The 27,956-nt window shown below is 36.7% G+C and overlaps 3 protein-coding genes across 3 annotated transcripts in view; 1 reads left to right on the top strand and 2 right to left on the bottom strand.

Annotated features, from left to right (window-relative positions):
- LOC121630803 (leucine-rich repeat and fibronectin type-III domain-containing protein 2) overlaps positions 1 to 27,956 on the bottom strand; it is a 169,422-nt gene that overhangs the window by 107,207 nt on the left and 34,259 nt on the right. The gene's annotated exons all lie outside the window — the stretch shown is intronic.
- Positions 472 to 5,349, top strand: LOC121630807. Its single transcript, XM_041971310.1, has 9 exons — positions 472 to 692; positions 1,100 to 1,312; positions 1,410 to 1,551; positions 1,671 to 2,122; positions 2,921 to 3,243; positions 3,372 to 3,553; positions 3,900 to 4,072; positions 4,713 to 4,927; positions 5,096 to 5,349. Exons 1-9 carry the CDS (start codon positions 475 to 477, stop codon positions 5,347 to 5,349), a joined length of 2,172 nt encoding a protein of 723 aa, XP_041827244.1. The 5' UTR covers positions 472 to 474.
- Positions 5,352 to 8,968, bottom strand: LOC121630810. The gene is made up of 2 exons (XM_041971313.1): positions 7,635 to 8,968; positions 5,352 to 6,502 (listed from the first exon to the last, which is right to left on the bottom strand). The coding sequence occupies exons 1-2, from the start codon at positions 8,402 to 8,404 to the stop codon at positions 5,740 to 5,742; spliced, it is 1,533 nt and encodes a 510-aa protein (XP_041827247.1). The 5' UTR covers positions 8,405 to 8,968; the 3' UTR covers positions 5,352 to 5,739.

The following is a 27,956-nucleotide window of genomic DNA, read 5'->3' as shown; positions in this document are numbered from 1 at the left end:
CACTGATCTCTCTTGCAGAGTAAACTGTGCATCATAGACATACACAAAAGTTTATTACAATTAAAATTAAGTTGATAGTATATGCGAAACTAATGTTTAATCAATGTATGAGATCGTAACACTATACTATTTGAAACAAAATACAAGAATATATAAAACACAAATAGTCCACATGAATCCAAATTATCATGTGGAAGTGACAAAATAACTGAATGCAAAATAGAATATGGTGTGTGAATGAGAATAGTTGTATGTGTGAGAGAGTTTGATTGAAACGGAAGGTAGTTTGGTTGAAACGGATGTAAAACTACATTCTCTGTTTGTTATTGGTTATCTCCGATGAAGAATGAAGCGGGACATCGGAACGTGGCCCACCCTCCTTGTTAAAATGCGAATATGGCGGACCGGGAGCGCCTGAGTGAGGCAATTAATCTATTAAATAACATCTTAAGCACTCCAACTGTTGTTTCGACAATGTCTGAAATGTTGCAACAAAGTCGGCAGCCGTCATCCACAGGGACGTCTTCAAACGAGGCAATTGAGCAAGAAATGCGGCGGATATTCAGGTCAGGTGCATCAGGGAGTGCCAGCAGCTTTACCTCCGAAGCTAGCCTCAGTGCTAACACAGTGAGTCGGCCAAGATTTCAAACTCAACAGTATTTTGGTGGATGGACTTCGAAATCGAGGAAGAGGTGAGTAAATTAAAAATGGGCGATTTTTAAATAGTTCTTTTTAGTATGTCGGGTAGCATCAATGTTTTTCTGTCTGCAGTTTAGAACACTTTTTCTTTACACCTGACCACATGTTGATTTAAAATTATGGGATTTAACTGGAGCTAAACAGTTGTAAACATGAATAATTATGTCAGCTGCCTTTAGACTTCTCGTGATAGGGACTGCACTTAGGCAGGTAAACTGGTTGCAGAAGTGTTGCCGAGGCAGTTTTAAGTTTCCATGTGTTGTCATTTAAAATAAAACCTGAATGTCTCCGTGTTGTTACGTTACCTGGCAACCGTTTGGAATTTCTAATGGCCATTGACATAAATGTGATCTTCTTTACTTAATTTAAGCTAATATGATTAAATGCTTTTACCTTTTAGGCCTGCCCTTCCGAATCATCCTACCTTCAACAAGGATGTAGTACTCTTGCCCAATCCTTCATGGGATAAAGTGTGCAAACATAAAACAAAGAGAAAACTTCATGAACGTGGCTACATTTTAAGTGCCTTTGAAATGAGAAAAGCATGGGACTGCAAGATGGTCCTTGCGGAGATAAAAGAAGCATTCAAGGATAGAATTCCTGAGGATGTCAGGTATGACATTGGTAGTTTACTAAAGATACAACATACACTGAAGCTAATTTGTTGATGCTGACATATTTTGAATTTTTTTTTATTCTATGTTTTTCAGTATACAACTGTTGATGCCATGTGGAAACAAACTTGTTTCACCAAAGTTACGTGAAGGCCAGGAACTGAATGGCTTAATGATTCACAAGGTATTCAAATCGAAGGCAGTTTATATTAAGCCATCAAGCGGTCTTCCTTTTACGGTAAACTATCATAAACATTTAATTCAGACTGCATATAAAAATGTTATTATACTTTGTGTCATGGTGTGGTAGTGGACTCCACCCTAACATCTTCTAAATGCACATTTGTTTTGCTTTAGCTTGACAGCACAGACTCGGAGGACAGCTGTGTGGAGCTTGACATGACATCTGCATCTAGTGACCAGGGGACTAACACTCAAAGTCAGACAAGTAACTACATGATTACAAGGTCCAGACGAAACCAGACTGCATTAACAGAAACTTCCAGTTATCCTTTGACCAGAAGTACCACAGCTACTCAGCTTTCGGCAACACAGCAAGCAACCAATGATCACCAGACCAGAAGTAACCAGACTCCACTGACACAAGCAACTGGTGATGATCTGACGAGGGCTAACCATCCCTCTGTAGCATCACATACATCCAGTGTCACTGGCTTGGAGAACCAGATTTCATCTACTGGCAGTGATGACTATGCTGCCTACCTTTCAATTATGGGTTCCATCTCAGACCCCTCCTCTGATGATGAAGAATTAAATCAGGCAATAATGGCCAGTCTCCAGAGCCATGTGTGAGTGGTTATTGTGTTATAGGCTCAGTCATTTAATATTTACACAGGCAACTTTGGCTGCCATTTATTTGTTAAAAACCTTACAAATCACCCACTCCAAGATATTTGAGTAATATTTCTCATTTGGCATCTCATTTGACAAAAAAAAAAAGAAGAAGAAAAAAAAAGGACCACAGATATACTGTTTGCTTAGCAGCTCTATACATAATTTGAATTTATGAACTAAGCACCTAAAGATAAATAGTCAGAACCAAGAAAAATTACAAGGGAAACAGTCTGCAAATGGTAAAAAAAAAATTACATGACAATAGTGACTGAAATTATATTTGTTTTAATTTAATTTATGTAATGACTGCCTGTAAAAAAAAAAAAAAAACCATGAAGATCCACTTTAAACTTGCTTCTCTGCTAAGTTTTCTATTATGTGTCCAAGCAACTCTAGTTCATCACTCAAGTTAGGAGTCTGGTTGCAGTCTCAAAGATTCATAGGTCATAGTTGAGTGGCTTAACAAATAAAACGCATTTCTCTCAAAGTGACCAGATAGAAAGACTGGAATGAAAATGTGGGAAAAAGAAAAAAGTTAGGAGAAAAACGTCCTTCAGAAAGATGGAGAACTACAGATTAAGACCACATTAGTATTGCAACAAAGTCTGACTTCTTTGAATCAAAATGTAAATAAATTAGCATTGTGCCAAGACTTGCAAATTACTGTATTCTTATATTGGTACTAGACAGAAGATTAAACATGCTTACATTTATCATATATCCAAACACTAACATTTTTTATCTTTCAACAGGGCATCTGAACAGCCAAACATGAAGTCAGCACAGGAAGTCCTTCTTAGTCTGGCATCCCAAATTGACACTAACCAAAGATGCAGATTCAACATTAACAGGTCTTTGGTACTGGATGGTGCTCAACGAGGCTTCAAACGACTGTCTTATAATCCCATGTACCAGATGTCCATAAAGTTTTCAGATGACTTGGGAATGGATGAACAGGCTGTGGACCTCGGTGGCCCTAGAAGAGAATTCTTGCGTTTGCTTTTGGAAGCTCTTGCACATTCACCAATGTTTGAAGGAAGAGATGGCAAACTGAACTTGGCTCTGGACAGTTTTGGTATATTTTGTTTTCATTTAAATATTTTTTTGTCATATTTGTTTTTCCCAACCTCTGTTTTTTTTTTCTATGGCTTTTCTTCCATTTCTACTGATCTTGTTTTGTTTTCCATGCCATGTGTGCTTTAGCTCTGAGAGAAGATCGATATTTTATTGCTGGCCGGGCTATTGCTGTAAGTCTTGTCCATGGCGGTCCTCCACCAGGATTCATTTCACCAACGTTGTATTCTCGTCTAGTTGGTGGATGTTCCTCTGTGAAGCCTGTGTTGGAAGATATAGCTGATGCAGACCTCTATGAAAAGGTTAAAAAGGTAAAAAAAAAAAAAAAAAAACACTGTCTACCAGTTTATTTTTCTTCCTCTTAAATGAACCTTTTTTCAGTGATGTTTGTGAGCTTTTTAATATTCTGAATGTTCTACTATAGTTAACACTGTTTGGGAGTTTCTATGTCGAACAAACAAAAGAATATCCCAATTTATAGCTTAGAACCAATCTTCTGCAATGTGAATGATTCAGCAACACCTAACCCTCAGCTGATCAGAAAATAATCGGCAGCTCTGTTAAACTGTTATATTTATTTTTACTATAACACTATTAAAGGAGCTACATTTTGGGTTTACAAATTATTTAAATTATTCTTTATTGCTGCATTTTCAGGTGTCAGAATGTACACATTTGGACGACCTGATTCAAGCCATTGAACCACTGCAAGACTACCTGGCAAATGCTGGGTGTCTCAGACCACTGAAGAGCATTGAAGACAAGTACTTGATGGTTCAAGATATTCTCATGTTTCAAGTGGTCCACCGAGTCAGTGGAGGATTTGAAAGGTTTGTGAAATACGGCTGAGAAGAAATTAAATTGGTAATATTTTTTTATGATGTGAAAAAATATTTTTGCTACCATTTTGAACTATATAAATCCAGTGCTTAAAAAAAATCTTAAACTTTTCTGTCTTTTTTTGTTTTTGTAACCTTTTCGTTTTACTTTTTTCCTCTGGTTGGCTGACACTGATCCCACAATTGGAGAATATAAACATTGTATTTACGTTAGAATTTAGGGTCTATGCGTACACTGAGTTCAGAACATGTGTGTGTGGGAGTACAGTAGCATGTGTGTGTAAATATAGGAGCAAGTGTGTCTGAGTATTGTAGTATATGTGTGAGAAAGTTTAAATTATCTCTCAAGGGGCCTCTCATAAACATAGTTCATATGTACTATTTTAAAATGTACTTTTTGTATACAGTGAAGATTTTTTATTGATGTTTAGGAAAAAATACAACCAGTAGTCATTTTAATGTTTTTAATCTTGCCTTTTCCTAAAATTATTGATAGCTGCTAGATTTTTGATTAAACACTTAAAATTACTAACATTGTAATTGTTACTTTGCATAAGTGAGTTGTTCCTATCTCACCATAATATGTGTGTGTATGTATGTTTTTGCTTTTCTTGTGTGTCTTTTTTTATAGATTTATGGAGGGGCTGAAGACACTTGGTGTTCTGGATGCTATCAGAATGTATCCAGATAGTTTCAGGCCCTTAATGTGTCATGAACCATCGCCACTCACTGCTGACACAATGGATCATCTTTTCAACATCAGGCTGTCTGCAGCAGGAAGCAACAAGAGGAGGGCAGAGGAATGTGTGGTCCCATTTTGGAGGGACTACCTGCAGGATGTTGAAGGTAAATATTGCTGCTAGGTATAGCACATTGTTTTATTTCAACTGTTATCATTACATGTTTATTTTTGGTTGTCTTTTGGATGTTTTTCATGTTACTTTAGACTTTATACTAAATTACAGGTGGTTACATTTTTCTATAGTTATTGCTTGTGTTTTGTCTTTGTTGTAGAACAAATGGGACCATCAAAGCTTGGCAAAATCTTGGCTTTTGCAACGGGTGCAAATGTCATCCCACCGGTTGGCTTTTTCCCTCGGCCATCAATTGATTTCTTGCATGATCACTCAGGCACCCCTGGACGCCATTTGCCTATGGCAAACACTTGCATCAATTGCCTTAAGTTGCCACTGCTTGATACATATGAGGATTTCAGGGAGAGTATGGACTTTGCATTAGGTAACACACAAGGTTTTGGAAGAGAATAATGTAAAATAATATGTACAAGTACCTGTTGTTTTTGTTTTGTTTTTTTTTTTACTTTACTACAAACAAAAACATCTGGATTTTCATGCAAAGTATAAGTTACCACAATGTTGCTGTTTTTTTTTTGTTTGTTTGTTTTAAGCAATGAGCCAGAAGATTCGTCCTTTTTGCTTTTTTTATTTTATTTTATTTTTTGTGTGTGTTTCACAATCAGTGCATTTACATTCTAATTTTCTTTTTTTTTTCCGTTTAGAACATAAAAAACTGTGGTTCTAAAGAAATCAAATGTTTGTTCTGTAATTTCTTGAGGCATATTGTTTATCAGTATCCCAGCCAAACTGTTTAAAAACAAAAATTGCCACAATGTTTTAGTTTATTAACGACTTAATCAGTTACTGTTGTTTGAGAACATTTACCAGGCCTAAAAATAATACAATACCATGGTTTCCATCCTCTCTCAGTGGGTCTATAGTGTCTTGAATTCTGTTCATAACTGTTGGATTTACATTAAACTCATTAACTGGAATAACAACATTGTTTTCAGTCTCTACTTGTAGAGGGATGTCCTCATTGATTTCCAAGTTCTCAGTTCCTGCAAAAATGTCCTGAATTGCACCAGTATTGATACCGTTTAGAACCCCCCTCTGCCACAGTTGAAGAGGTGTTTGTCCTCCTTGTGTAGATAATCCATGGTGGTTCCACTGATTTCGGAATTCTGCAGTTGCCCTCTGTACTCTTGGTAGGTAGATGTAGTGTAAGCAAAACAAATGTAGTTCATCAGTAGAATCTAGTATGCCTTCATTTTCCATGAAGCTAAAGAGGTTACTGAAGTGGAAAGAAACGACTCTATTTAGCTCTGCCCACAGACGTTCAATCCTCTGGTTGTGGACACTGCGCCCGGTAATGACACTGCCTCTGTTCAAGCCCCGTCTTTCTAACATATATCGAGCAACTTCTGTGTTCTCCATGCCATGGTCACAGCGTACCCTTAGGGGCAGTCCAAAACACTGAATTCCGGTACGGAACAATCCCAGGACAGAAGATGCTCTGTTGTTGTTAAGACACTGCAAGTATATGATTGTCCGACTAAAGCCATCAACACAGCCATGAAAAACCATTCTCCACCTCACCAATTTGTGGTTTCCATCGATGTGCCTGTAAGGAGAAGCATCACAATTAGTTTTACTTCAATTAGCACTGTTGTCCAATGTTTGCAGACTTCAGAATACAATCTATTGCTGTATGCATTACAAAGCTCTAATCTTGTAGACAGCATGTTTATATCCTAGTCCATTGGAAAAAAATGGGTACAATTATGGGAATTTTAAAATTTATTCTTTGTTTCAATGCTTGATACCTATGTGTTCCATTCAAATGCTTTTTTAAAAACTTTTCATCATTTTTCATTTTCATTTTGAGTCATCCCATCTGTCTTTGAATATCAAGAGTCTAAATCTTTTGTTTACCATACCTGAAGGAATTGCTATGATTCCTTAATTCCTGTTTTAATCTGGTTCTAAATGCCAGCCTTGTGCATTTTTGTAGAAATATTTTAAAGTTTTACAATTGGAATAGAAAGCATTTATAATATAAATTTGCTATTAATATTTAATATTAATATTTTATATAATTTTTTCTGTACAGTGATTTTAGGATTGAAAAACTAAACTGTTTTGAAACAAAGATAAATAAATAGTACTTAGTGATTTTTCTGACCTGTGTAGTACCTGCTTTATTAACAGATGCTTGGCTCATGAGATAGTCTTTCAGTCTTGTATAGTGTGTTTACAGCCTTTTGCTTGTGAGATAAGGGTATGCAATGAAAAGTGAGAAATAGAGTTAAATATGAAAATCAGGCTAAATTTACAAAAAAAAAAAAAAAATACTTGGTTCCAACAACTTTTAAGATTTAAATGAAAGACTTTATTTTTGTTCTTTGTTTGTCCTTTGTGTATTTATTGTAGTTTGCGGTTGTAAACTACAAGAATAGCAGTGTCAGTACCATACTAAATACTTGTATTAAAGTATTGCAGATAACACAACTTTGGTGTTCGTGGCCTACATTTCTTAATATTCTTTTCATACTTAACCTGAGGATTTTACTATTGCATAATTTGTGCTCATACCTGAGTACTTTTTTTATTTTGAATTTGAATAGTGTATTTGTACATTGTAATCTTTACTTAAACATTATTTAGTAGAACATCTGTACGTTATTTTCTACTGCCATAACAATTTATTTCATTGTCAAAGATCCAGACTTTTTGAAATATTACAAAATACTTACCATAACTGATTTGGAGTTTGAACATTGTAAATTCTTCGACGAATTGTATGGCGGCGTCGGAAGGCCCGTCCAATTGGATCAAGCTGTTGCAGACAACGTCTCACTCGCTGGCGCTGTATTCTGACATTGCGGGATCGAAGACTTCCTAACACATATCGTTCACCTGCATTTGGGGTAGTTTGAAGGATCTCTCTTACAATGTCTGCCAATTCTTCATCAGACATTTCTGTATAGGTTAGTGGCCCAATTTGAAGTTGTTGCCTGTGCCTGTACAATGTCCTCCTGCTGATTCCAAAGCATTCAGCTATTCTTTGCCAAGTCATTCCCAGAGATAAACAGTACGTAATTTGTTCATGTTCTATACTGTACTCAGGACGACCCGGATGACCAGTTCTCACTGTTGGTGGTGTTCTCGAGGCTAAAAGATCTCTTTGTCTCATTTCCACAGGTCTTAAACTTACGTATGAATTCATTATGGAACAAAAACATGCAAACAACGCATCCAAAATGGCTACACTTTGATTATTACCCCTTTCAAGTTGATGACTAATTGAGAGAAAGACAGAAATTGTCCTTGTATATCCAGTTAGCTCACTGAATAATCTGTCCATGAGCATGTTGTTATGTCCACCGCTGTCAGTTTCCCTTACAATGTCCTGAACACATCTCAGTGCATGAGTGAAAAAAATAGTAATGTCAGCCTCATTACAATTTACTTCCACAAAAATAAACAGACTTTGAAAAAGGAGAAAAATAAGTAGCAATCTCATTGTTATCTATCACTAGTCAAAATACAGCTGTAAAATTGTCATTGAAAGGACAGTTGCCTGTGGCTCAAATTTAGCTAGCAGTACTAAATGTAGGTGGAATGTTTGTTTTCAGAGGTGTTACCCAATCAGGAAATGAGGATCTAAGTCATCTTCCTGTTTGATTAAAGTAACTTCCTTTTAAATCATACTTGATCACACATAGCACCATTCCCTCTTATATAGACCATTAAACTTTTTTACACACACAATTATGTTCTCTTATTGAGAACATAATAAATGCATATCCTGCTTTATAGAAAGCTATGAGGTATGCATGAGAGTATAATATAATTTTTAAGTAAGAACAGTTGTATTTGTAAGAAGGAAAAGTTGTGAGTATGCATGAATATGGTTTTGGCTCAGACAATAGTGTGTGAAAGTATGGTTATGTATGCAAGACACTATAAAAATATTGATGAGAAAGTATACTATTGTTTGTATGAGAGTATAGTAATATGTGTGTGAGATTGTAGTAGTTTTTGTGTGAGAGTATAATAGCATGTGTGTGTGAGTATAGTGGTGTGTGTGTGGGAGTATAATAGCATGTGTGTGTGAGTATAGTGGCGTGTGTGTGAGTATAGTGGCGTGTGTGTGTGAGTATAGTAGCATGTGTGAGTGAGTATAGTGGTGTGTGTGTGTGAGTATAGTGGCGTGTGTGTGTGAGTATAGTAGCATGTGTGAGTGAGTATAGTGGTGTGTGTGTGTGAGTATAGTAGCATGTGTGAGTGAGTATAGTAGCATGTGTGAGTGAGTATAGTGGTGTGTGTGTGTGAGTATAGTAGCGTGTCTGAGTGAGTATAGTGGTGTGTGTGTGTGAGTATAGTAGCGTGTCTGAGTGAGTATAGTAGCATGTGTGAGTGAGTATAGTGGTGTGTGTGTGTGAGTATAGTAGCGTGTCTGAGTGAGTATAGTGGTGTGTGTGTGTGAGTATAGTAGCGTGTCTGAGTGAGTATAGTAGCATGTGTGAGTGAGTATAGTGGTGTGTGTGTGTGAGTATAGTAGCATGTCTGAGTGAGTATAGTGGTGTGTGTGTGTGAGTATAGTAGCGTGTCTGAGTGAGTATAGTAGCATGTGTGAGTGAGTATAGTGGTGTGTGTGTGTGAGTATAGTAGCATGTGTGTGTGAATATAGTAGCAAGTGTGTCTGAGTATTGTAGTATATGTGTGAGAAAGTTTAAATTATCTCTCAAGGGGCCTCTCATACTAAAGGGCCTATACTTTTACATTAACACAAACCAACCAGCTTGCCTACCGTCTCTTATTTGATGAAGTCCTGTAACATGGTGACACAAAGATGGGACAAATTAAAGAGCCACAGTGGACTCAACCTCTCAATGTTGCCCCAATGTTGTCATTGCTCTCAATGACATCCAGCAGAAACCCTGTTTTTTTGTTTTTTGATCAAGGGCTGAGGTAAAACAAAATATGGCTTTACTCTGCAGAGAAAATCCTTGCATCATTTGCATCATTTGCATCATTTGTTTGGCAGTTCTTTAGGTCCAGATCCATTCATTTTAATTTTTTTTTTTTTTTTTTTTTCGCAACCCGGGGCAGACTAAAGTAGTAAGCTCTGGTCTGCTTGAAAACCAAGGGGTATTGGTTCACTTTCAACAGTGTAAAAGCAAACAGACCATCAAGTCAACCAAAGACAGGAAGTGACAGAGCGTGTTGTAGAGCAACATGCTGAATAGCTCGCTGCTTTACCTGGTGCTCATACTGGGCAGTAATTTGTGAAAACTGTACTGAGCTTGAACACCAAAGTGAAAAACAAAGACTGCATAAATTAGCTGTTAATCCATTGTTTACATGCAATGAATGTGCCAACTCCATTTTTGGTTCTGAACCAGGTTTTCTCCTGTAGTTTTGGGCACTATCGCTCCTTTTACAACCACGGTTTCAGCTAGGGAAAAAGGTGGTGACAACATTAAAGATTGGAAATTATAGTTCAAGGCAAAATGGTTTATTAATTTACTAGGAATAAAAGCAAAACAACACAAACTGAAAACAAAAGACAAATAAAACCCACTGCATCCACTATAAATAAACATCATGCTAGCACCTATAAACAGCTAGTGATTGTGGAATTTAACAAACTTGGGGCCAATTAAAAAAATCCAAATGGCCTACCTAAGGACTTCCTCAAGCAATAACCTCTACAATCGAAATAGTTCAGTGACACAGTTCAGAAAAACCTAAGCACATGCTCACAACTCAGAACCACAAGGAGAAGCTGCTCTAATCTCAGACAGCTGCCCTGAATGATTGTCTAATGCATGCTTAAATAGTGGAGCCCCAGGTGGGCAGCACATGATTGGGCCAATCGCAGGCGGGTGCACGGCCAGCTACTTGCAGAGGGGATCCAGACAGCCAGCCAATCACCTGGTTGCAACCAAAATGTTAATTCATGCAGCAATGCCACAGCCTGGGGCCGTTAACACCCTGGGTGAACAGTTGGAAGTGTTTTGGTCAGATTTTAGGAAAATATTGTGTGAAAGCAAAACAAACCATAAGAAAGTTCTAAATTTCTCAGCATTTCTGTTCAATCAAACCAAGACCCAAGACCATCCTGGTGTGAATGCACCTCAACAATCTCCTGATCCATTTAATGTGCAAAACAGTACAAATCAAACTGACCCACTAACTGAAAAAGAGCTCCAAACTAAGTCCATTTCAAATTCCAAAATACAAAAAATTGTGCTAACAATCAATATTATTTTATATATTTATTTATGTCATCGAAGTTGGGTTTAGTTCAATTCAAGTATATTTACTTCAGGGGCGATTTATCTCAAGTTATGAAAATGTCAGAGTAATCCAGACAAATACATTTGTGAGTCATATTCTGGAAACCACAACCAGACAAAGTCCCAAGTCTACATATGACAAAAATAGTACAAAAAAAAATCATCTTTATCATCTCCATAGTCCACTGATACTCACTTCGGTCCTACGAGGGCCGCAATCCAGCAGGTTTTCCATGTATCCCTGCACCAACACACCTGAGTCAAATAAGGTGGCTCTAACAGCCAATCAGGTTCTACACAATGACTCATTAATTTGACTCAGGTGTGTTGGTGCAGGGATACATGGAAAACCTGCTGGATTGCGGCCCTCGTAGGACCGAAGTGAGTATCAGTGCCATAGTCCAAGTCTCCACTACATCCTGAAGTGGAGAGATAATTGTGCTTTCTATTTTGTCACATGTTAAACTCAAAGTTAAAAACTTAAAAAAAAGCTATCCAGAGTGCAGTTTATGCTTCTTGTATAAGTGTAAGATATGCAGACAGGACCCGTTACAGCTGAAGTTGTTTATGCAGAACACGATTTGTGAAGTAATAGAAGTTGTTGATTTTGGAACATGATTTTCTTGTCTATTTTGGTACATTTTTTTACAACAAAAAACAACTGTAGACCAGGGCATTTATATTCACCACAAGGTTAAAAAAAAAAAAAAAAAAAAAATCCACAATAGTTATTTCTGACTCATACATTGAGCCCAAGTTCAGCCTCAAACTTCACTTTTTATTTCAGTCACTCTTTGGTTTAATTTTGACACTTTGCTGTTTGATCAACTCAAGCCAATAACATTTAAATTTGGAAAACCTGGCTTGACAAGTACTTTTCTACTGTGTCTACCACATAATACACATCTTTTTTCTGCTTACCATTACCAGAGAAATTCATCTTTGGCTAAGCTGAAATTTCATCAACTCCGGTCCTCGAGGGCTGGTGTCCTGCAGGAATTGGATGTGTCCCTGCAGGAACACACCAGATTCAAATGAATGGGTCAGTAATAGACTTATGCAGAAATTGACAAGCTGTTGGATTTCCATTTTATTTGAATCTGATGTGTTGCAGTAGGGAAGCGTTTAATAACTGCAAAATGCTGGCCCTCGAGGACTGGAGTTGGGGATCCCTGCAATATACCAAACTGATGGGGAAATTAAATGATACATACTGTAACTTAAAACACTGTTTTAGCAAATCAGTTGATCCCAATGATCAGATCTGACTTTAGGACACATATCAAGCTAGTCACCACTCTGACTTTGTGAAAAAAGACAGAAAAAAAATCCTTAATGCAATGCAAACCCTAATGTCTAAAACCTTCTCAGCATTCATTATTAAGAATAGCCATGTCCCTGCTGTATACTAGTCCAGCAGAAACAAATAGGGGCTTATGCATGGGTTAGTATATCCGCTACGCTGGACTGAATCTCTCACCACGTGAAGTTGAAGTCATGTGCCTGAAAATCTCATTAAGCCAATTCAAAGTCTTACTCCAGACAGCCTTAAAGCCCAACCTCAAGATCGGCCCAAAAGGCAACATTAGGTGAATGTTCTCTATGATGCTATGAAAAAACAACTTTCGTGGAACTTGCCAACATCCACTCAACTACCACTGCCACGAAAAAGGTCCAGGAATAATGTAATGACTTGTTTATGCCAGTAGGTAAGTGTGGGTAAGAAGAAGTGTGACTACTCCTCATGCTTGTTGGAAGTCAAAAGCTTGGCATCATACTTAATCCAGTTGAAAAATAAATCCACAAATATATTTTTTTTCCAGTAGAGGTCCAGCCCCCAACAGTACAACATCCTCTTACATTTCTGTGGTAGAAGGGCGTCATTACATCCACCTCCCCAGTGCTGCAGGTGAATAACTGCTCTTCTTCCCTGCTGTTTCTATTCTGCTCTTCCTTAAGGCAACCAAAACTGAGCAAAGCTTGGCAGTGAGAGAAGCAATTTGTTAAAAAAAAAAAATGCCTGTGGAGGGCTCTTGTCTAATGTTTCATTAAATTATCCCTATTCACCCTCCTCTAGTCTGCAGAAAAGCCTCTTATGGCAGTAGTGGGATTTCAAGCACTAGGGCTGAGGTCAGTTGCTATCTGATTCTTCTTTTTGTGGATGGAGAATGTTATGGAGCCACTCCAGCTGCAATGGCGATGATTACTGCTTGTCTTTTGCCATCATGTGTCACTGAGGACACTGAGGGCTACTGATCTCAGTTATGTGGCATGTCTGTTTTTGTTGTTTGACACAGCATTTTGTAGCACATATTGTTTTATGGATGTTCAATAGCTTGTGCAAGTTCATTAATTTCCATACACAGTTACTTTTATCTGCAAATCAAAATGGTCTAACCAACACCTAATTTGGCCTTGTTTTAAACCCTAGAGATTTTCCATGCCATAACATTTTTTATCTTTTCAGTGCAGCTTGTCCTCAAGGATGAAACAAGTGGACATAATCTGGGTACCTATGCCTCTGGCAGGTATTATGTTTGCTAGATATGGCCCACATTTCATAAGCAAGGCTTAATGTGCAGCATGTGCTTTATGGGCCATCAATGCCCAAGTATTAGTAGCTTTATAAGCTAAACTAGCTTTGATTTAGGTTACTGCATAGGTTATGGGGGCTAGATCTGGCCCTGAGAAAAATGTAAAGATGGGCCATGTTTGGTCGATACTTGTCTTGAGAAAATGCTGCCAGTCAAAGCCAAAAAAAGATGCAGGTGTGTGCAGTGCTTTAACCAGCATCACACTATAACTGATCCTGTCCTATAATCTGCCGCAATTGCCAGGGTGTGGCCTGGAGGAAGGACACAAATGCAGGGCTAGGCAGGTGGAATAGGAAAATGGAGGATTTTTTCCCAGAGCTAAAAAGGAGTAACTTAGGTGGGATAATTAAATACATTTAAAAGAAACGAACAATAAATATAACTCAGAAACAGACTGACAGAGAAACTAAGGCAAAGAGCAAAGTGGTAGCTGGGACATGGAAGCCATTGAAACAACAAGGAACCAATGACGAATAATGACAATCTGGCAGAGAGCAAAAGACAGCAAGAGGCATGTATTGAGGAGGTAAAATGAAACTGTGTGTGTAGAGAAAAAGAAGTAAATAGAAAATGATACACAAGTGGATGAACTCTGCAAAATAAAAATAGGAAAGAAGACAACCAATACCACAAACTAAAGAATAGACTAACAGAAATTCAACAAGAACCAAACCAAAAACTCTTAATCCATAACAACAATCATAACACTAATACAGCCCGGCTTAATGGCTACAACAAAAACATTACACAGACACAAGGTGGTATATTACAAAAATATAAATTTATTAAGAATAAAACATAAAATGTGTGAGCTCTATGTCAGTGATGTAAACAGTGCATGGATGTATAGAAATGTATATGAAACAGATACCAATCTCAAACCAACAGAAAAAAACAAACATGCTGCCTGCACGGAACCCAGGTGATACCCAGCCCAAGCCTGGGAGACACCCTGAGTTCAGGCTGGTGAAGCTCTTAAATAGAAGGCAGCGCACACCAGGCCCAGGTCTGGCCTGTGCCATTAATTACTAAAGATGGCACCCGAAACATAAACTCAAAGTGAAAGTGGGGCCGTCACAACACTATACAATGATGTGTATCAGGTATATAGTACAGTTCTTAGCTGCTGTTTTTTATGTACCTTTTAAAGATTTCAGTATCTTAAAAGGTTGCATTTTGATTACTGAAAATTGCTTCTAAACACTTTCTTTTTTGTTCTTAGTCTTAACTTTTATGTAAATATACATTTTGTGGGTCTCTCAGAAATGCTCCCACACATTAAGGTTCTTTACCTGCTAGGTTGACTACGAAATTAATCACAAGTTAGCATTATCCATGAAGCTAACACAAACCACTTCCCTGTTTATCTTTCTGTGTATTTTTCAAAAACAAGGAGTTACAAATCATAAAACTAGCTACCGCGGCTTAACTAACCCTTTTGCATGACAGAATTTGCATTAGCTAAGGAGGGAAAGTATGGTCTCAATATAAATTCATAAAGACTTTGCAGCTGTAAATAAAAATTTTTGTTTGTAAATCAAGTTTGTTATCCTGCACGCAGTTTTGTGCTTCACATACCTCCAAATGTAAAGCACAAAACTGCGTGCAAGACTCTGTAGTTGTAGATGTGAATTCACACATCTGTGGACAGGATGTTTGCAAAAGAACTTCTATTATTTTCCACAAATACAAATCTTTTTTTTACAACAATGCAAATTATTTTCTGTGATGCAAAGAAGCCATGAAGTATTCTCACATTTGAAATTAATGAACTTCCTTCAGACTGAAATGCATTTCATCTATTGTTTCATTTAAAATTCTACAAAGCTATACTCTCTCACTACTGTTTTACATATTTAACCCTCTTCCAGAGACATACATGAAGCTAATTAGCTAATGCACTCTCACTCTAAGACTCTCTAAGAAGCTCAAGTAGATTTAAATAACACCTAAACCTGTTGAGAGCAGCTGTAGTGGTACATCTTTTGTGAGACAGGGGCCTTCTGTCTCCACAGACAATAAAACTTCCATGCCAATTAGTTCACAAGAGGATGTAAGTGAAAGAGCAATAAGTGAGCACTGCCTCTTGCTAATACTACTGACTGACTGACTATATATATGAATAAATAAAAGCACAGATAGAAGAAATTAGCAATGCAACTAAATATGTCTTCACCAATAGCATGACCCGAATAACAGCCTGACCTGTTAAGGAAGCGTTGCTAATTTGTTGCATATCGACTATGTTCTAATTTGACAATTGAAAATGTGAATTTGATTCATTTTGTGCTGTAGACATTTGTTTTAATTAAAAGACATAGTGGCTGGTTAGCTCAGTTGGCAGAGCTCTCTGGGGTTTCAGATTCCCCAGGAGACAAATGTTCACACCTTCCAATGGGGTCCTTGGACAAGACCCTTAACCCTACTGTCTAACCATTGTAGGTCGCTTTGGATAAAAGCATCAGTTAAATAGCTGTAATGTAATAACTAAACTGAGAACAAATGTTTGCATACACTAAACATGTTTTTACAGATATTTTCCAGAGGTTGGCCAGGCAAGTAAATTGATCAGCTTCTTGGTTAACAATATATTAGTTTTAATTCAATTTTGTCAAAATTATCATGCCCTCCTGAGCTTTGGGACAAACTTGGGATTGGCAATTTGGAATGAAGAGTGAAAGCCTCTTCACTTTTCATGGAACCTCTCAAACTAGTCAACATGTTCAGTTATCCAGCAAAATCAAGCTCAGTATTTTGAACACATTCCTTGAAGGATAAAACCCAAATCTCCGTGCCCTGACAATCACTATAGCACTGCCACAAGATTGTTCAGATACTTATCAGGCACTCCTTCCCACCGGCACGGACTTAAGTGTCATTTACCTGTAGTGCCACCAACTTGTTAATTTTTCAGCCACAAGAAGGAATAGTTCAGCAAGTTGGCACAATTTATTTTTTTCCCTTCATTGTTCCTTCATTCCATTCACTGTCACATGAGTGACAGTACAGATTCTTCTCCATTTTATCAAGGAATGGATGCCCATCTGATATATAATCCTATTCCTTTTTCCTTAACTCAAAACAATAAATGTCCCCAAGCAATTCTAAGTGGTTTGATCAAAAATAATCAAAATCCAGCATTGCCCAAAGCCCGAAACACACCCTGAAAAACTAATAAGAACCACTTTGCTTAATTATACACCAGATTATTCAAACAAGTTCCCAGCTTGCAGTTGGTTGTAAAAGCCACTTGGCACGATGCTTCTGACTCTTCTCACTCTTCTCACTCACTGAAGTGTAAGATTATTTGGCAAACCATAAGTATGCCTCCCACATGAACAGCATCTGTTGCAACATTTGCTACAGTCAAATTATTTAGGCTAACTGACATCATGATAATGGAGGACATTAATTTGTTGTGTGTCGAAATTCTCTTATAGTAAATGGTTGATTAATTATAAACCTTTTGACTATGGACAACAGCATAAAAGGTCAACATTATTTATGTAATTGCTCTTCATCTACAGACTATACTATTTGGAGCTGAAAGCAGTACATGGCAAACAAAATGTCTAATGAATGTTTAAATGTTGGCCTCCATTTGCTTTTTACCCTACAAATTTATCATCCAAGCTCTAATACACCAGCAAAGCATTATGCTTCTGGATATTTTCCTGCACTGTCAACATTTGTATGGCTCTGGGATTAAATGTGGGGAAAGCTGACCTTAAATCTTATGTATCCTTAAAATGTATTACTTTCAAATGAAATAGAAGCAATCTTAGTAATACAATGGATGCAGCATGTGCCTCATTGCTACAGCCTCAGCTGCTATACCTTCAATATGTAGAAATAGGGTAAACATCTAGTGCAGAGCTACAGCTAAAGCATTTTAAGTCCTTTACAAGCCATATTATAGCCTCATGCATTATTGCGTTGTTGTGCGGTCACTTTAAATTATCCTTGAAAACACCCATCAGTTGTGTAAATCCTGTATATTTAGACAAATATGAGGTGCAGCATGAACTGACACTAGCTTATACGTTCCAGTGGATACACATTGATGCCACACATCCTTTAAGTTGATAGTGTCGGGAATGTGCTTCAGAACATAGGCTGTGTATAATGAGCTGATAAATATGCTTTTTTTTCTTACTTTTTTATTTTGTTGTTTTTTGTATGTGTGTGTGTGTGCATGTGTGAGTGTGTGTAAAGGAGATCATTATGAGGTGTGTGTTTTTAAATTGCTATTGGTGTGTGAAGGCTTGTTTTATTTTAAGACGTAGAAATGTTTTTTTTTATTATGTAAAGCACTGTGATGCTGTTTGCATGAAAAGTGGCTATAAATAAAGTTTGATTTGATATAACCACCATGACATTACACTGTGTGTAGAGACTGAAGCTACATAATCTTTGGGTTGAGCTGGACAGTAAATGTCTGACTAACTTTTGTTGTCATTTAACTGAAAATAAAAATACTTAAAAAAAATAAATAAATAAGACCAGTAGCATTCTGATTATAAGTAATAAATCTAGGTAACAAAACCATATTAACTTAATGACGCTAACAAAATAATAACTCCCTCCCCCCTTTCGTAATGGCCGTGTGCTGGAGCCATGCTATTTATGGAGCCAGTCTCTTGCAATTGTATTGCATTTAAAGCATTTCTAAGTTATAAAAGCAAGTGACTACAAATATATTTTTCATACATCTATGATCTTTTATTGCCATTTAGTTTCATTCATCTATTATTAAATCAAAGATTTTGTGTCATAAACCATGTGTCCATAATATGTAGCAGCTGGGTAAAATTCGGAGCTTACGTTAAAGGGTACAATGTATGAGAATTACTAATATTTAGTGGTAAAGATAGGCATAGAAATCACTTCAAATGCCAAGAATAATTGTGAATGGACAGCCAGAAATCTTCCAGACAACCATTTTCATCTGCGAGTGGATCCAGTGGCTTCAGGTGCAGTGATGACTGCACTCAGACTTATCTCGGAAATAGTTTGTATGATATTTTTTCTGAAAAACAATTCACAAATGTTGGCACATATTCTACAAAATCCTAAACCAATCAGGGCAATAAGTGAGTGGAGGAGCTTTGTTGCGGTATTTACAAGACTGCGCTGGTTCCAAAACAACAAAAAAAGGACAGAAAAATGGAGAAAAAAAACCTCAATATATTTATTTAATTTCACTGAATTAATTGTGGTACATTGTGAATGTGTTGCTCTCTAATAGAATTATTTTGTTTGTGCATGCAAACAGGTACACTTTCCCCAATTAGACTCTTAGCCTATCACATTTTTCATTTCATACAGCTGGAGCTTGAATCCTTGATTTGACCTCCACAGTTATAAACCTCTTGCTGAAAGCTTTCCCTTCATTTCTCACTTTTCTAACCCCTCAAGCACACGTGGTCAACCCTGAATTAAACCTTCACCGCTGAACTTTTGCAAAGATCCAACAAGGCAAGTCTAGCAGATAAATCCCAGTCCAGAGATGTGTGTTCTCCCTCAAGGCTTAGTTTATTCATGTTTAATTCCTTCAACCTCAATTAGACATCTGCTGACAATAACAGAGCACAAAAATGCCTCTAAATGAACCAGATTGTCTGGAATAGACGAATAGAATACCCTGTCTGCCCGGAGGTCCTCCATTCACTTTCGTGGTACACAAAAAGATAAAAAGCTGCACAGTGTCGGATCTTAAGTGCCCATATGATGCTACAGAATGTGGCCACGTGTATCTCTTTCAAGAGCTGTCCAGAGAGACTATTTTTACCCTCTATTGTGCATGAGCAACACTCACTGCAAACCTATCTGCAGGCAAGCAATAGCATAAACCAGACCTTGTTTAAAAATGCAGCTGCCTCTTAATGTGAACTTTTGCAGAACTCCATCTGGGATTGAATTCAATCCCTTTCAGCTCCTATTCATCCTTCTTAACCCCAGTACTAAACGCCCATAGTGCCGTCAACAGATTTGGACTAAGGCTCTTGTGAGGCTTAATCTCTGAATGGCAAACTGATGTACGTCAAAAAAAAAAAAAAAAAAAAAATGCATACATTACAAAAACAATTTCTTTACTGGGCCAAAATCAATGTATGTGTGTATTTTCATAGCTTGTTGATTTAATACAAGACAAATTCTCAGGTTCATAGTGCTGAATTAAAAGGGAGAAAACCAAAATAATAATAACCTTTCCCCAGTTTTTCGTCCATTGTGAACACTTATTTTATATATTTATTTTTTTATAATTTATATTAAATTTTCACATTATTGTAATAGGTAAATTAATATTTCTTAAAATATTGTAAGTGTAATGCAATGCGCGGCACAAGATTGCAAGCATTTAGTTGCAGTTTGCAGTTATTGTGAAAGGGTGCAAAGCAGATGCCCAAGCACGAGTACAACCTCAAACTTCTGTCCATTTGTCAAAGCATGGGGATTTTTCAACTGAAACAGCAAATAAGACAAACAAAGCACATTTGGGTTTTTTCCATGTGTGAGTAATAATACTGTATATTCATAGGTAATTTGAACCCCTCAACACATCACAGAGAATGCTGCAAAATGTCACGGGTATAGGGTGGTCTGGTCATTCCACTCCCTCCACAGAGGTATAAATTCATTTCTCAAAATGTCATTTAAACCGCTTTGCACCACTCTTTGCTCTGAAAGAGGGGCAGACCATCTATCCATCCTTTGACATTAAACATTTTGTAAATGTAAATATATCACGAAGTAACATGCATTTCAGTTGACGTTATCTGTGCACTTCAGCTTTTGTGGGAGAAGCAGTTTGCAGACTCAAACTTTAAACACGAGGCACTCTTCAAGCACAGGAACAGCATGATACAAACTATTCAAAGACTGATGTTGATGTAACAGTAGCACATCTGCCTGCAGCATGTATAAATAAAGAATGTGCTAATTGGTCTGCAGAAGGCACTGAAATTAACTTCAGTGCATCGTACTGCTAGATCCTAGATCTTGATTTAGACTGAGTTGTTCACAGAAATGGCACATTGGACTCACTGAAAGGAAATACATGTGCTGTTTCCTAATATTTTGCAATCGATTGACAACTGCAATATAGAAAGAAATACCGGAAATACCAAATTACTGATTTATTTTAGGGTAAACTATCATATAGCTTGTCCTGCTTTACTGTTGGTGTTGTATTGCTGCTGGTACCCAAATTTCCCTGAGGGCTCTCCGAAGGGATTAATAAAGTATTTCTATTCTATTCTATTCTATTCTATTCTATTCTATTCTATATAATATATGTAATATATTTATATATGAAAATTTATTTTTTATTTTATTTTATTTTATTATTATTATTATCATCAAAATTGCATCATTAGTTATTATTAAATCTGAGGTTTTTCATGTAAAAGTAAAAAATGTAGTATGGCATCTTTTTTTCAAGATGGTTCTACTAAATTTCACCCCGACAAGCTCTGGTACAACATGCATGTACAACTGCAGCTCTGTAACATGTTTCTCCTTTGTCAATAAAACAGCGAGTAGAATTATTCTACTAAACAAACAGCAGAAAAAGAAACAAAGAAAAGAAAAAGCGAAAAGAAAAAAAACAAAAAGCACTTTAACAGAGATCACCAAATCTAATCTGACAGGGTCATTTATTAAGAAAATATTGTTTGCAAGCTAAGAAGTCTAAACCAAAAATAAACCACAAATATGTATGTTTTGAACTAAAGTATTTAGGTGTTGTTTTGCTAAAAAAAAAAAAAAAAAAAACAAAAAAAAAAAAAAAAACATAAATTAATAAATAAATAAATATTTTCAATTATATCAATCTGACTGAAAATACCACAAATTCTGGTCCTTCATAAATATTTAAAACTTCTAACTGGCTCTTATAAATAAATAAATAAATAAATAAGTTGTTGGAGCACAACTGAATGAGACTATAACATGCTTGGAGAGAAAATGGAATAATTGCATTGGTTTCCTTGTCAGGATGAGCACAGAGTAAACACCTGGGGTCCACAGCTGGGTTTAGATGTGTAATGTCTGAGCTCTATATTGATGCTGAAAACAACCTGAAACAGCCAGCAGGGCCAGAGGACATCACATAGATTGAGACCCAAATCAAGGTTCTTTATATGGAAAATAAAAAGAGTCAACCAGAGTCACTGGGTTTGAAATTTCATGTAAAAAAGGGGGTTTGGAGCAGAACTTGTCACTGTGATGTGTTTAGTTAAATTTTTATTATTCTATATAATTATTCAAAACCTCATCGCCACTAACATATAGTCATAAATCCATTGTTAGAATATGTAGAGAACAAAACAATGAATTTATCTCACTGTGTAAATCTAAAATCCTTCACTACAAAGTAAACAAATCAAAGGGAATCGATCACCAGAAGATAAGCTCTACAGTTTGGCATTAACGTAATGTCCCACTGGAAACAAGAAAAAACTTTATTTTAAACGGAAGTCAGTCAGTCTTTTAAAAATAAACTTTATTTTCCTCCATAACAAAACAAAGCTCAAAAGATTAACGTTTAAAAACATGAGCAATGACAAAATATGTTAATTCCTTATTAAAATGCAGAGGCAATAGCCCAAACTAACCTCATCTCAATAAACCTGCCCTGGAATCAGACTGTAGCCTAAACGTACCTTCACCAGCTGTCATACTGGGTTCTGCAGAAGTGCTTTCTGTCTGGCACCACACTTAAATTAAATGTAACCTAGTATGACAATATCAAATTGCATTACTATGAAGATAAATGTTTACAAAAAATATCAGAATGTCAATTTTCCTAACAATGTGTGTAATTTACTTCTTGAAAACAAAAATGTAAAAAGTTCATTCACTAAACAGACACAAATTGCATAAATGGAGGACAATGTGAAAAAGACTTGTTCTGTATTTAATAAGATGAGGGATAGTTTTTCAGTCTGAATCATGAATTCAGTAACTTCTAAGAGTGTGTCAGGTTCTAAAGATTTTTTAGAATCAAAAGTAATTTAGGGATAGTTTCAATGCCTATTAAAAAGAAACATTGAACTTTATCTCGCAGTAGCTCAATACTGCAGTGCCCTCCCTTTTCACCTCGATCAAAGGATCTTGATCATGTAAAAGATGAATCATTTGGAGACATTAGAAGTGAATATTGAATCCAAATTGAGAGCTACACTATCATGCTTTTGGATAATTAACCTTGCTCTCATGCCTCATCCATTCTTATCCACTTGAGATGAACAGAGAGTCCTTTAAACTGTGACAGTCCATTATCCTGGAATGTGACATAAAGAGGTAATGAAAAAGTCGTAAGAGGCAAATTTTTCCTCTCATATCTAAAATACCTCTACTGTTATGCATAGTGTTTTCTCTCCTGGGGCACTCTCCTAATTTTCCTATTTCTCAAAGTAATGTTAAAAAGCACTACAGATTAAACAGGAAAATGTGACAGCCTTATCCACATTCAGCTCAGAAGTAGAAATCTTTGGATATTTAGCTGTTTTTAGATGGAAAGAAGACCTGTTTTTCTTTAGGGGTACATATCCTGTGTGAGGCTAGGTTTTAATTTGTATGTTTCCACAAGGGATGAGGCAACCCCAAACTCTACTTCAAGTCTAAAACTTCACAGTCTTAATACTGAATGCATTTTAGGTCTCATATTAAGTAAAAGTCCATATAAATTATGATATAGATAGAATAAAAGATGCAAGTCAGAACATTATCACCTGATCGACTTTACTGGTCAAATCTTTTGTTATCATTGAACATAAAAAATAAATTACAGATAAAACCCTTGACTTCATTCCTGACCTCATGTTATTTTGTTCCAGTGTCAAGCATCAAGCTAGAAACTGACACTAATCAGCCCCAACATTATTAAATACCCACTTAATATTGATAAGTCTGCCCTTGTACCACCAAAACAGCCCTGAACAATAAACGCCTAGCTGTGGATCCCACAGATGCTTGACTGGATTAAGATCTGGAGAATTTGGGGGCCAAATAAACACCTTGGGCCTATTCTATTCTATATGCTTTTTTTTCCAAAGGGACTTACATCTGAGAGTTGGAACAACACAAGCAAGAATTCAAACAGGAATGAACATCATAATCAAGTGGTAGTCAGACTGCTGAGTCCAGTTGTACCCTGGTGCTGTTGTGTAGTGCTAGAAGCAGTGCTTTTATTTATTTATTTTTTTAATTAATCTTCTCTATAACAGTCTTTCGTTTAATTACGAGATCATGATTTCAACACACAATATCACCCTGAGTGTAAGTGCACGCAGCTTATTCAGTGCTGAGTTGAGCCAAAGAGCTGGACAAATCTTTCTAACTCATTCCGACGAGTAGAAGAGTTAAGCTAAGTGCGGAAATGCTACTTAAACAGGTGCGTCTTTAGCTTGCTCTTAAAAGTGGATAAGGACTCTGCGGATTGGAAAAGGTTTGGTAGATCGTTCCACCACCGGGGGACATCAGAGGTCTAGCTACTGATTTTGCACCACATTGTGGTGGGAGCACTAGACGTCTTTCACTGGCAGAGCGTTACTGTCGACAGGGAGTCTAGCTCTGGAGTGAAGGTAGACAGGAGCCGACTTGGTCAATTCCCTGAAACTACTTTAAACATTCTTGCAGAGCAGCAAGACACATTATCTTGCTAAAACAGCTAATGCCAACAAGAAAAATTGTCTCAGTGCAGGGAATCAGTCATGAAGAATATTTAGTCTGTTCATATCATATCAAAGGTACATATCAAAGTTATATCTGCATAAATGGCAGGACACAAGGTTTCCAAACGGAACATTGTCCAAATCATCTACTTAGCCACTTCTGATGCTCATGTACCCATTGTAAGTTTCAGCATCGATACCTCAACCAATCTGTAGCCACCCCATACACAATCTGATGCACTACAGGTTCTGGCACCTTTCCACTGGAACCAGCATGAACATTTTCACTTTCAGCTACTGTGGCTTTTCTATTGGAGAAGAGACTATGCCAGCTTTTCTTCACCACAGGCATCAATGAGCCTCGGCTGCTCATGGCCCTGTCACCAACTGACTGGTTCTTTCTTTTACGTATTGGCCACTACATACAGGGGACATAAAAGCTGCAGTTGTGGAGATACTATGGGCCAGCTGCAATCACAGCTCAACTTTTTTCAAAGTTGCACACTTTGTTATGGATGCACATTATCTTTGTCAACGCATCAACTTTAAAAAATCTTACTGTGTTTCATATCCCACTATACTACATTAATAAACTATATAATGTTTTGCTTTTTAAGTATCGATGATCCTCATGTTATAGCTGTTTGATTTGCCTTCAAATTGTCACAAATTTAAAAATAAGAATAAAACCATTCACTGATAATGGTTGGAACCCATTTGTGCTTTCTTTCTCAAATAAAGTGCAAGATGGCCACACATAATTCTATAAAAACTGTCACATCTTTGTCTTTTAAAAACTTCAGTGTGTGGATGTTGGGTGTATGGATACAACAAGGAATGGAATAAAAGTTCATGAAAGTGTCAGAAAATGAATATTTTCAGATCATAAAGGCAAAAACAAGTGAAATGTTAAATACGTTAAGTTGTAAAGATTCTTCAAAGTTAAAAGTAGTGAGTACGAGCCTCCTATTAGGTAATTACTGCATGGGTGATTATCTTTCAGCTGGCAATACATTACTTAACCCAACTGATGCAACGAGTAACAACCATGTGGACTAAAAATGGGTTGAGAACCGTCCAATGCGTTTTAAAAAAAAAAAATGAAGGGTAGTGGGAACCATGTTCAATTTGCTAGGGAATAAAGATTGGACTCTGGAGCAATAGAAGGTCATGTGGTCTGATGAGTCCAGATTCACCCTGTTACAGAGTGATGGGAGCATCAGGGTAAGAAAAGAAGCAGATGGAGTGATGCAGCCATCATTCCTAGTGTCTACTGTGCAAGCCTGTCAGGGCAGTCAATGATCTGGAGTTGCTGCAGTTGGTCAGGTCTAGTTCAGCAACATTATGTGTCCAAACAACAATGTCAGTATAATCCAAGATGATACCAGGATTCATCGGGCTCAGATTGTGAAAGAGTGGTTGAGGGAGCATGAGACCTATGTCACAAACTCTGGTCAGAATAAATACATAAAAAATTTAAATGTTAAAAATTCATGCATTTTAAAGAAAAAGAGTAGGTTTATGAACCGTACTCCTCGTTGATGTGTAATGATATGATGTTAACTTAGCACTACCAAAACAGCATGGTACCATTGTTTTTGGTACATGTATTCTCAATTCACAGGGCTTTGTATTATTTATAGCAGCCTACATTCAGAATGCAGAAAGCTGGCAGAGAATTTTAGTGCTGGGCATGCTGAGAAACAGACAGATGACAACTCTGCTGGTTGACACACACAACTTGTTACTGGGGGAGTGAGTGCTGAGAAACTGTTTGCAGTCTGGATCACAGATTTAATCTTGATAAAGACTTAATGCAATTCGGAATATTGAGTCTCTGTTTGAGCTATCTTCTTGATGAATGAACAGCAGTTTTGACATGTTTTTGAAATCTGACAGTACCACAGTCTTTGTTGATATTGACCACGCAGACAGTTTAAAAAGTAAAAAAAAAATTATATATATATATATATATATATATATATATATATATATACATATATGTTGGAAAAATTAATTTAATTTTTGTAAATTAATTTTAGACTAACAAGTTAATGCTAAGGCCAGTATTTGTGGTCATCTTCAGAATAGTTTACAAAACAAAGGATTCGGATTGTGATGGGGGAATATTGTAATAAATTTGATGCTACATGTCTGCCTCTTTAATTCGCATGTGCCCAACAGGGTTCAGAATTAGAATCATATTTTTTGTTTCTCTCAAATATATTTCTATATTTTGTGAATTATAAGCTCATTTGTTTTCTTCCCCCCAAAGATTTTTTTTTTTCCTTTAAGATCAGTTATAATGCGTTTAGCACTAATCCAGAGCTGGTTCCAAGTCAAGCTGTTTCTAGGGGAGCACAGAGAAATACAACTGTCATTAAAAAAAAAGAAAAAAAAGAATAAAATTTAAATCAATTTGAAATAAACATGCAATTCTTGGAGTGTTTTTTTTTTTTTTTTTTTTTTTTTGTGATTAAAGCTTCCCCATGTTCAAACTTTTCCTTCAAAAGCAGTACATTTCGTGCTCCTGCAGACAAATTATATATTTTCTGGTATGTCTTTCAGCAAGGTCTACAAAGTAATACATGTATCTGACACTTGTTTGCTCAGCATGTTTTGTGCACTGATCCAAAGTGATGGGTTTTATGTTTGATGCACTACTATGGCTAATTTTGATAATGAGGAATGATGCTGACCCCAATATTAACCATGTAATTTAAAAAGTGTAAAATAACAACTGAAATCCCCCAAGAAATCTTTTTTAATATGTATGTTTTTGATGAGATTTGAATATTAGTGATTAGTTAATTTAAAGTTTTTCAGCAGGGTGACAGGTTAGCTGGGAGCTAAACAATTATGCATTTCACAAGAACTAACTTTTTTTGCATTGCTTTATTAGGTTTCGATCTCAAAGCAGTTTTAATTTTTGCACAAATATGTGGGATGTGCCAATTAGAAAAGCTTCTGCAAGCTCACAAGACTTTGAACCTAAACTGACTTTCACTTTTGCTATGAATCACACATCACTGAAATGCCCACCCTGAGAAGCTGAAATGGGGTATTCCCTGCTGCAGCTTTCGCTCCAACCACAAAACTGTCAAAAACATAATGGTAAAACTCGGTTTGCCTTAAAAAGGGGTTGCATTTAATCAATCAGAGCTCACACTGATCACAGGTGAAAACAAATCTGTTTTTACTTTCTCTTCCAGTCTCTGGGATTGAAGCTCTGGTTTGTCATCTGACACTTAAATCAAACTGTGCTAAACAGTGTCAGTCAAACAACTCTCTCGAAACACATCCACAGCTGCAAGAGGACATTTAGTATTTTGATGTGAACGTCTGAGATCGGTACAGACAACCAGCATTCAGAGGAAGCAATCGAACTCAGGCAAGCACCCAAGTCAGTCAAGCCTTGTTATCCAAGGAAAAAAAGGAAAATCAATGTTCTCCCTTCTGGGTGGGAACGCAGCTCTGCACAGCGCTCACATGAAGTC

The sequence above is a fragment of the Melanotaenia boesemani genome, chromosome 20 (assembly GCF_017639745.1).
Source record: "Melanotaenia boesemani isolate fMelBoe1 chromosome 20, fMelBoe1.pri, whole genome shotgun sequence".
NCBI classification, from domain to species: Eukaryota; Metazoa; Chordata; class Actinopteri; order Atheriniformes; family Melanotaeniidae; genus Melanotaenia; species Melanotaenia boesemani.
The sequence above is the reverse complement of the archived record's forward strand: the minus strand, read 5'-3'. Positions and strand labels throughout refer to the sequence as shown.

Coding starts and splice junctions, on each gene's coding strand:
- LOC121630807 (XM_041971310.1), top strand. CDS start 475: ATGTCTGAAATGTTGCAACAAAGTCGGCAGCCGTCATCCACAGGGACG. Junction 2,123..2,920: donor GCCAGTCTCCAGAGCCATGT/GTGAGTGGTTAT, acceptor ATCTTTCAACAG/GGCATCTGAACAGCCAAACA. Junction 4,928..5,095: donor CTACCTGCAGGATGTTGAAG/GTAAATATTGCT, acceptor TCTTTGTTGTAG/AACAAATGGGACCATCAAAG.
- LOC121630810 (XM_041971313.1), bottom strand. CDS start 8,404: ATGAGATTGCTACTTATTTTTCTCCTTTTTCAAAGTCTGTTTATTTTT. Junction 6,503..7,634: donor CAAACTCCAAATCAGTTATG/GTAAGTATTTTG, acceptor TTCTCCTTACAG/GCACATCGATGGAAACCACA.